This window comes from Hippichthys cyanospilos, chromosome 18 (genome assembly GCF_059441005.1).
Source record: "Hippichthys cyanospilos isolate Australia breed blue-spotted pipefish chromosome 18, RoL_Hcya_1.0, whole genome shotgun sequence".
Taxonomy (NCBI): domain Eukaryota; kingdom Metazoa; phylum Chordata; class Actinopteri; order Syngnathiformes; family Syngnathidae; genus Hippichthys; species Hippichthys cyanospilos.
In genome coordinates, this window is record NC_142386.1 from 12169015 (window position 1) to 12179463 (window position 10449).

The 10449-nt window shown below is 40.0% G+C and overlaps 2 protein-coding genes across 3 annotated transcripts; one reads left to right on the forward strand and one right to left on the reverse strand.

The window, feature by feature from the left end:
• Nucleotides 1-63: 63 nt before the first annotated feature.
• On the reverse strand, nucleotides 64-4640 carry fdxacb1 (ferredoxin-fold anticodon binding domain containing 1). 2 transcript variants are annotated; one of them, XM_088441133.1, is made up of 5 exons: nucleotides 4218-4640; nucleotides 3973-4129; nucleotides 3676-3879; nucleotides 3426-3527; nucleotides 64-2148 (listed from the first exon to the last, which is right to left on the reverse strand). In XM_088441133.1, the coding sequence occupies exons 1-5, from the start codon at nucleotides 4387-4389 to the stop codon at nucleotides 981-983; spliced, it is 1803 nt and encodes a 600-aa protein (XP_088297259.1). In that variant the 5' UTR covers nucleotides 4390-4640; the 3' UTR covers nucleotides 64-980. The 2 variants fall into 2 exon arrangements, with proteins under 2 accessions (XP_088297259.1, XP_088297258.1); XM_088441132.1 differs by having other exon boundaries at nucleotides 3426-3584.
• A 222-nt stretch (nucleotides 4641-4862) lies between these two features.
• Nucleotides 4863-8933, forward strand: LOC148409022 (mitochondrial import receptor subunit TOM40B). Its single transcript, XM_088441283.1, has 10 exons — nucleotides 4863-4982; nucleotides 5438-5637; nucleotides 5869-5936; nucleotides 6047-6139; nucleotides 6223-6324; nucleotides 6398-6503; nucleotides 6673-6795; nucleotides 6891-6967; nucleotides 7047-7149; nucleotides 7225-8933. Exons 2-10 carry the CDS (start codon nucleotides 5454-5456, stop codon nucleotides 7365-7367), a joined length of 999 nt encoding a protein of 332 aa, XP_088297409.1. The 5' UTR covers nucleotides 4863-4982; nucleotides 5438-5453; the 3' UTR covers nucleotides 7368-8933.
• Nucleotides 8934-10449: the final 1516 nt, after the last annotated feature.

Below are 10449 nucleotides of genomic sequence, written 5' to 3' on the forward strand. Positions count from 1 at the left end.
CAAAGACTGAAATAATACACATTATTAACATTTATAGATTGTGAAATAATACAAGCACACAAATCATAAGAAATACTCGATTTATTGCAGAGCCGTCAGCGCATGCATTGAGCGTGAGATTCACGCACGTCAGTTTAGTGTCACGGTCTCACGCAAAACTTTCGCAAACATTTCTCAGACGCCCCCCCCCATTAATAAATAAATAACACATAAGGCAAACGTGTACACTAAAGAAATAAACTCCAAAATACTTGGACACGCTGAACACAAGACATTTCATCCAGAAAATAACTTTGGTCCAGAGTATCACTTCAAAAGAAATAATCATGATTTGGGTTGTGAGTATTACACCAATTAATAATTAATTTAATGACAATATGAAAATGGCTACATCTCTTTGTTATTCTTATAAATTACATAAGTCTTTGCAGTTTCCATAAGTACTGTAAGTTTCAAAAAGAACCCTAAAACATCCATCCATTCATCTTGACACTTATCTTCTCAAGCCATCTAATTTTAGTATTGACAGAATAATCCCTGAATTGGTTGCCAGCCAATTTAAGGACACCCTGCCATGCATCCTTGTTAACATGGTTAACCATTGAGAAACACTTGAACGTTCTAAATTGCATTCTATTTCTTCTCAAATAATCAAACAATACATAAACTAGAGCAAAGAAGTATCTCTTAGGGACTAGTACATACAGTATTACATGCATAACGTATACATGATGATATACATGAACGTAGGGAGGTTTAGATAATATGGCTCCTTGCTGCTGCTAAACAAATAATATATCTCTAACACTTTCATACAGTACTGCAGCTTAAATTAAACTGATGTCTAAATAAAAAAAAAATATTGAAAACAGTTACACATTTGCTTGCTATAAGGATTCAAATTTGCAAGTACAGTATTTACAACTCTCCCTCTCTCAAATTATATCACACTATGCAGCCAAACCGAGGAATATTAGCTGCTACCTGACAGAAACTTCCAAGCATGAGGACAGCAATGACTCCAAGCGTTTGTGGAACTGGAACGCTTGTGTATGTGACAGTGCGTGTGTGTGAGAGTGATAAACCAGCCTGTAGCAGTAGCTAGTTTGGCTTAGGTCAGGATGTGAGAACTTATCAATGAGTTTAACTTGCTCGACAGTCCCACAGGATGCCTCTCGAACCAGTGCGTGGAATTTCTTCGCCTCCCACGGCGTCCCCGTCCAGAAGCTGATGTCAAAACTGAAGATTTCGGGGAACAGGGAATATGCAGTGAAAGGTGTCCCAGGTGTTGGATGGCCAACAAACTGGTGCGAGAAGTGGGGGTCCTTTGACCAGAGTAGACGCCAGTCCGGGAGTGAGAACATGAGTACTGCGAGAAGGTCTAGATTGAAAGACACAGTCACGCTCAGGAGGCTGGCGTCACTAGTGTTGCGAGTGAGCACTTTACCGATGAAACCCATCGGCTGTGCCTCCAGATGGAGACCATCCTGTCTGGTAACCATGGAGATGCCATAGGGAGATAGCAATGCTCCCAAGGTTTTCTCGAGAACTTTGACTGGCTCATGCTGTTTAGGGAGAACACCTGTCAAGAGAAGCTCGTGGAAGACAGGGAGGGCCCAGTGGCTGACCAGAACATTATGGAACACCAGACCACTGACGCCAAACAGCAAGCTCCCGTCATTCCGGTGCCCACTATTCTCCAGATTAATTCCTTTATTTTGTTTATTTCCCATTTCTTTGATGTCACTGGTCCACTCTTCTTTATTAGCAACAAGGGCTTCCATCAGGGGGAGCAGAGATGGACGCAACCCATAAAGAGCAGTTTCCGTCTCAAGGTCAACATCAGGATCACATGATGACCTTGTCCCATCAATTCCTTTATTACTCATCACCTTGTCAACCCTAAGATGACCCTCCAACTCATCAGTGGATGTACATGCCTCACAGTTGAGCTCATTCTGACAACCGTGAATCCAGTAGAACAACGTACGGTCTAAGTCAGGGCAGCACAAATGCATCTGTTTTGCTGTGAGGAGGACAGGAAGGGTCTCTGATCTCATGGAGACAGCCCACTTTCCCTGTAGATTTTCAAGAAGAAAATCCTGGACTAATTTGACAGGATGGACAGAATCTGAGGTGAGAAAGTCCCTAAAAAAAGAGCAACAGGCGCTTAAGGAACACAACAGGGGTTGATGACTTAGCATATAAGACAATGTACAACCAAAATTATAATCAATACTAGAGTATTAATCAACAACTAATCGCTTAGTTACATTATACCTATTTCTAATAATTGGTTAATTGATTTCAGATCATAATGAATTCAAAATTGTCCAAATGATCATTTCATCAAATCATAATTTCTGTAATTTTCCGTGCAAGCAAATTTACTCTTATTGTTTTGTTGACTCAGCATGAGACTGCTTCCTTAAAAAGATATAGGGGGCACTACTGAGCCATTTTGTAAAAAAGAAAAAAACACTGCAAAAATTTTGACAGAATTTGGCTTTGAGAAAAACATCAGAGGAAAATCTTGTATTTTCTTTAACCAGTCAGTGGCGCTACCACTACAATTAAAAATATGTCTGGAGATATCATCAGGACTTGACTCACTCATCAAATGTGTGAAATTTTGAGAATATATAGTCTAATCATCTGGGACAAAGTGAAGCAACTTTTCTTGTCACACTGACTCAGATGATAAAGTGAATAAGGCAAAGTTCATACTGCAGGGCTTAATGCTCAATTCAGATCTTTTTGTAAGGTGATTCACCTTTCCAATTAAATGCCACCTGTATCTGACCTGTGTGCAATAGCGGCCGAGGCAAAGATAATTCAATGAAGGGAGAGGGAGGTGCATTTTTTTGTCTTTGTCTTTTTCTCTCTGCCTTGCTTTTGTGAGCCACTCTTTCACCTTTCCTCTCCTAAATTTACTATTTAAATTTAACCCATTGAAAATACTCCTGCTCTACAAGATATTGCATTCAATATCAGATGTAAAATGATGAATTGATGCCATCTATTGATGTTTTCGTTTTGTTTTTAAGTGTTTTCAAGATTGAAATTTATATTGACAAAACATATTACTAACATAACACAATAAATAAAACAATATTAACATTGACAAAAGGAAAAATCAATATAAACCAAGTGTAATTGTGATAAAGTAAAGACTGGCATCTTTTTTCTTTAGGCACTTTAATGCACTTGTTTTCTTTTTTTCTGCTTAGACAAACCTTTAACCTGTATAAATGCTGTAAAACAAATACTTGTCTTTACTTTATCGCAATTACACTTCACAAGGCAAAAACAAATCTTTTTCCCTGGGGTCATTCGCGCCCCCCGCCCCACTTTTTGAGAAGGACTGTTCTAATCACACATGCACTAAATAGTAAACATGAGAGACAGTGTTCAGGTTATCATACCTGAACATGTAATCACTGAGTTCTGGTGGTATGTTGAAGAGTATTTTTTCTCCTTCCACAGTTTCTTCCATTTTTAAAACTTGAGGGCAGCTGAAGGGAGCGCTGCGAATAAACACATGGAGCAAAGCATTTTCCAAATGGAAGCCTTTATCCTGACTCCTGTAGAAAAAGGGATCTGTAAATAAAACAACTTCCAATCCCACATTAAAAGAACAACCTGCCTGTTTACACACTCACCTTTATGTCTTACCTGTAGCCCGTGCACTTGTAGGTTTGGTATTTGTCACTCTCGAAAGGGCGGACATCATTGAGTATGAGGTGTGCCTCTGCTGCCATGGCAACCACCTGCCAGCTGTTGTGTCGCTCTCGCCTGGGCTGATCAGCAGGTGTCCCACCCTGTCCGTTGCACAGGGAAACGTGAACCTCCCCATCTTCAGCTAATACCTGAACGCAACTGCTTGAGCAATGACAGAAAAGAGACATTTGGATGGATTGATAGCTGGAAAAGATGTATTTATTAATTTCCCTGACAGGGATACAATTTTACCTGAGAAAGAAGTCTTTGAGGAGCTGCCTGTTCTTTTTAACGCCACTCTTTCTCCCGCAGTGTGGGAAGTTAAAGACCACGCGGTCAAATAAATGTCCTTGCAGGGATGCACACTCCTGAAGCTTTGTGCTGTCTACCTCGAAAAGCACCCTGCCACCTGAAAACAAACAAAACAAAACAAAAGTCAAATATGCAACAAAATCGTACTTCAGTTATTAGATTGGCTCAACAATCCAAATCCTCACCGGAGTCCTTAATAGTCTGCATGTTATTGAATGCGCCTTCGTGTCGCAGTGCCTCCTCCTGCGGCTGCAGGCAAGTGGCCGTGATGCTCCCCCCGGATGGTGCGGTGCACAAGGCAGCAGAAAACGAGAAGTTCCCTTCTCCCACCAGCAGTATCGACAGTGAACGAGACATATCTATTAAATTTTGGATCTTAAAGAGTGCGAGAGAAAAAAAAATCCTACAGGTTTCTTAAAACTATTCTCCCTTCTTGTCGCAAAATAAAGTGTTTCAAAACATTGATGTTTTGATCTTTTAGTAATTTAAAAGAGTTTGCCCGTCTTGTAGCCAAAACAAGTGTGACCTTCTTGTGACGGTGGCGAATGCCGATCTATGGAGGGCGCGAAAGCTGAAGATTAATCTCACCTACAGCCTGCGTGCGTAGGTATAACGTGTTTCAACTATAGTTGTCCGACTACAAACAAATCTGTCGACATGAATTTACTTCATCAAAGGTAAGAATGAATAAAGAAAATTTACATTTTTTATGATAAAAAATTATAAATAATTGAATATCAATATTAATAATATTATTATTATCGTTGAAAAGAGTTCCACCAAGTGAAGGAATAATAGTTGTGTTTCCCCGGGACATGTTATCTTGTGACATACAACAGCTGGAGGGTCAGTTCCTACGTAATTTTTTTTTGTTTTTTTAAAGACTTCATAGTAGCTTAATTTGGCAGTGTTTCCAATGTTTTGCACCGGGTTTCTCCCACAAATTTAAGGTAAGTTAATGCAATTTGAGGCCAGGAGCGTAACAAAAAGGGAACTTTGACGTCCGCTCTCGCAGATGCTAGCTAATTTTACGCAAGCTAATGGTCCTGATGCACCGGAGTGCAACATCTTTTCCGAAATGCTACACATTGATTTAACAGAGTTTGCAATTAAATGTATCAGTTTTTTTATTATTATTATTTTATCTGCACTGGTCGTTTTTTTTTTTTTGAGCTGAGCATACTGTTGTCTGTTCTGAGTATTCACCTGTCACAACATTAGATACACTTGCACATTCAGGTCATAAATTTACTACATACGAATGCGGATATACATACAAAGTTCATGTATGGAATCTCATTGAATTCCACTGGTATACTTAATAATAATATATTGTGTGATAAGTGCACATTAAATATTTGATTAAAAAAAAAAAAAAAGAAAGGTGATCTTCGTTTCTTTTCAGGAAGAGTTGCAGTCCCATGGGCAGTGTTCTGGCTTTGTCTTCCGGTCCAGGCCACCAGAACTGGCCTTTTACTACGGACCCCCCTCCTTCTCGCTGGGACGCGCATCCTGCACACTGGTACAGTCCTCCAAGATGGGAGAGGAGAGATGGACGACTACCTAACCCAGGCAGCTTTCACTCCCTACACAGGAGTTGCAAAGGTTTTTCTGAAATAACATACAGTTTCAAACAGGACTCATATATTTCTTGGATTATAAATCATTGATGGTCTGATAATAAAATGTGTGTCTGGTCTCCATTTTAACTTGAGATGTTACAATGTATGGTTCAGAATAAAGTGCTCCTCAATCCTGTGTATAAATTCCACACATTAGGCAAATGTCCCTTATGTGTTTGAATGATTATGAGCAGTTTTCTTCTGATCTTTCCAGATGTGTTTCCTCAACAGATTGAGGGTGTCAAGATGATTGTCAATAAAACTCTGAGCAGCTTCTTCAAGGTAATGCTCACCACCTATATTTTCCTCTTCCGCAGCCTCATTGAATTGAAGTACGTTTTTTCCTCAGGTGTAGCCTTATTTTAAATTTCATGCATGTGTTTGGCCTTCAGGTCAGTCATACCCTCCACCTCAGTGCCGTCAGCCCTTCCTACTATCGATTCCATGTGGAGCACTTGCAGTCTGATGACTACAGTAAAGACAAAGTACAGTATGAAATCCTATTGTAGTTGTGTACGTGTTGTTTAGGCACAGACACATTGCATATTGATCCTTGATTTATATATAGGATGCCCCCGCATTAATTGGTGAGATGGATTCCTCAGGCAGCCTGAATGCTCATGCCTTGCTGCATCTCACTGAGCGTGTACGAGCCAGATCGGTTTTCCAGGTAAAAGAAACAATAAGCACTTAGTTTTGCTCTGCCAAATAATGTTGAAAGTCACACTTCTATTGTGCGTTAGACCCAGCAGTCCCAGTTTGTGACCTGGCAATTTGAAACGGAGTACAGGGGGAGTGACTTCACTGCTGCTCTGACGGTGGCTAATCCGGATGTGCTCAGAGAATCAGGTAAGCGCATGTAGTTACTTACCATAATTCCCCATGTATAAGATGCACTTTTTTTGCATCAACAATGTGATGTAAAGGGCAATTTGAAAACAAACACATCAAATAATAACTTGATATACTCAATTTTTTTTAATCCATATTTCAATTTTTTTTTTCTTCTCCTGAGCAGTCATCCTAGTGGCTCACTTTCTGCAGAGTGTGTCTTCTGGTCTGGTATTAGGAGGCGAGCTTGTGTACCACAGAGGTAGAGCAGAAGAGGGTGGGATCCTCACACTGGCTGGACAGTATTCAAGTGGGAATTTCTTTTTAATTAAGGAAACATAACAGTAATATTGACTCGACCTTCAGCGGTTCTCACAGCACCTTTTCACTGTCTTTTGTATCCAGGACCAAACTGGGTGGCGACTCTGAATGCCGGGAAAGGAGGTGCTCATGCTAGCTACTATCATAGAGCCAACAAGCAGGTGCTGGGTCTCATATGACATAAGAATAATGTAAATTGTTGTTGTACTAATGCTTATTTATTGTTTGTGGGCTCACAAGATCCAAGTAGGGGTAGAATTTGAAGCCAGTAGCAGGACTCAGGAGACTACAACATCATTTGGGTACCAGATGGAGCTACCCGAGTCCAACATGGTCTTTCGAGGTCTGCATTTGAATTGTATTTGTTTTTATTCATAAAAGCATCATTTAAGGTACTTTTTTTGTGGTATGCTGGCAGGTATGATTAACAGTCGCTGCATCATAGGCGGTGTGCTGGAGAAGCGCCTGAGCCCGCTTCCTGCCACCTTGATCATGGGCGCCTTTGTAAACCACCGCGGTGACAAGCTGCAAGTAGGTCTCGGTGTCAATGTGGGACAATAGTCGACTTTCTTTCTGCTGGAATGACAACTGATGTCAGGGGAAAATGAGAAAGCTTTCTCAATGGCTTTGTCCAATCTCTCAAGGTCAGTTGGCTCTAGGAATACCATAGTATCGTGGTCTCAAGTCCCAGAACAATTCCTGAAATCAGTGTATCTTCTGCAATCTTCCTCTGAAACGAACGGTCTTATTTCTCATTTGGTTTCCATCTTATTAGGCAGAAACAATAAGGTGGATTTTCTGGTTGGCACAACCAAAAATATGAGGAATCAACTAGTGTGGACATTCTCTTTCAACAGAATTGGAACAAAGAAAATGTTTAATATTTTCACTGGAATGTTTGCTACCTTTCTGCGTAGTTCAACAAAATTGAACTGAAATACAAATGTATTTTAATTGCTGATAATAATTTGGATTGCAGTAACACTTAGAATTTCATTTAAAAATTCATATGAAAAAATAGGTTAGTTTGGTTGGAAGGGCCCAAAAACAAAAATTACAAATGGTGCTGTTTCTTACAACCCAAGAGCAGAGGTGGGCAGTCTGTCGGCAAAACGGGCATCCTTCAATGAAGGCCCATTGGATCACGAATGACTAGAAACCTTTAAAAATGACGGACTAAGCCTGACTGACTGATCATTTTTGCACATTGTTTTCACCTGTTTTTGTATGCTATGCCCCCGACTGACTCCTCCAAATTACTGAGAAGTGGTGAAACTGTCCTATACTTGAGAGTACATTATATGAGTATAAAACACAGCCAAAAGTAGGCTAACAATCATGCACACAGGGATAACAGGGGTTTACTGAAGCAAATGGACACTGCAGTTTCAATCGCTACAGTATCAGATATTACAATGTGTTTAGATGGAAAGTGCCAATAATGTGTTACATCAAGCAACACTTACATGACTCACTTTCACCTCATAGAGATTGCAGATCATGGCTGGAACCTCATTGTTTACTATGAGCTTCGGTCTGGTTTAATTAAGTCAACTGCATACACAGTTTTGCATAACACATTCATTGTACAGGCCTAAAGTAAAAAGAAATGTTTAGAATAAAGTATATTAAGAGATGTTTTTGTTATATTGTTTTTGAAATATGATTTGAATCCATAGTTCACTTGCGCATAGCTGGGAAAAGCATTCTGCCTCATGTGGTCAAGAGAGGTGTCGTCTTACGCCAACCAATGCGCTCATCTCATGTTAGGTCAAAGTCAAAGTCAAGTTTGTTCGCGTTGGGAACAATGACTTCTGAGTTAAGGGCAACAGACCTACAATTACACCTTGGGCCAACTTAAGAAAAAAATGGCAGGACAGACTGTAAATGACGGACCAATAAGAAATGTAAAATGCCCACCTCTGCCCTAGAGACCCAATTGATGAATTGTATAGAAGGTATGCGCAATACTGTTCTGTATCATGCAACATGCACTCTTGCACTCTGCAGTCATTAATAATATATTTATTGTTATTTATTTATTTAACAAGATGGAATGTGGAAAGGAGTGCATTTTTGGACTTAATTTATTTGAACTTAATTTATTAAACTGTTATTTATATCATATCTCATTGTTTGTTTCTTCTTGTCCATGTACCAACCATGACATTAGTCAGAGCCGTAACATCTAAAACCTGTAAAACTTGGTCAAGCTGCATGAGAGGGATTGCTCATTCTAAATTTTACAATTTATGCAGTTAATTAAATGTTATTAATAGTTCTTTTGAAATACAGGCTGCAACTACTGAATATTTCAATTATCGATTAATCTGTCAATAATTAAAACAAAATGTTTTGATTTCTACCACTTAATTCAAAAACAAATTGACAGTGCACAAAATGCTCTAACATTTTTTTTTCCATAGAGCCGTAACATCTAAAACCTGTAAAAATTGGTCAAGATGCATGAAAGGGGTTGCTCATTCAAAATTTTAAATTTTGCAATTTATGCAGTTATTTAAATGTTACACAAAATGTGCACAAAATGCTCTGACATTTTTTTTCCATGCCTCAGTCACTGATTTGGTGAAAAATTGACTAAAATATTGATCATTGCCTCCTTGAACCGTCAACATTACCTTGTTGAGGTAGCCAATCAGAGCTGTGGCCGTAAGATGGTCGGTGATTGTCGTGGCGGCAATCAACCGGCAGTCCTGGTGGGACACCCGAGGCAGCTGACTGTACTGGCTAGCCAAGTGAAATGCGGCTTTGGAGTCAAAGACTCTGAGATAGGAGGAGTGTAACGAGACTATGAAAAATGACTTCTGGATGTCTTTTTAGGAAATTCTGCTCCACCACCCGCAGTCTCAGGAGGGGTAAGCAGTGTGCCATTATCACTGTGTATGGTCGAGTTTGAGCGCTGCTGGCCTTACATTGGGGGTTCTATTTTGGTGCTCAGACGCAATCTGTTGATCGGCGAGGTGCGGACATAGTCGATTTTGGGCCAGACCTTGATTTGGCCATTTGCTTTAAACCCTTTCACTCCCGTTGGGGCAATGCATCTCACAGCTTTTAGTGGGTATAGGAATGGGTATAGGAATGGTTGCAATTACTTAAAATGACATCCCAGTGGTACATTACACATCTATCTACAGATTCTAGTGGCATTTAGCAACTTTTCCAGACACAACAAGCCAGCGCTGGGACTGACTGTCCACAAAATAGGTTGCGTTGTACAATTTTTTTGTCAATTAACCATCTAGTACTGCAGAAATGTACTGATAATTTGTGCTTAATATGTGTGTTACTATAGTTTGCACTGATTACTATTTATTGCAGGGGTTTGGTGATCATTTTCACTTCTCCGTGGTGATAGAAAGGTTGGGGACACCACGCACACACATTGTTCCTACATGATACATGCAGTACGTACTCACTATGCATGTAATATCAACAGTGGCCAGAGGCGGCGTCAAAAAACATCAAGCACAAACGTATTAACTGTTAAACTAAATCATCTCCAAAACATTATTTTGGGTGCAGCCCACGCGGCCCGGTACCAGTTGATCCACGGACCGGTAGTTGGGGACCACTGGGCCAGGGGATATACAGTCCCAGTGGTATTTCTTGGTGAAAATGGAAG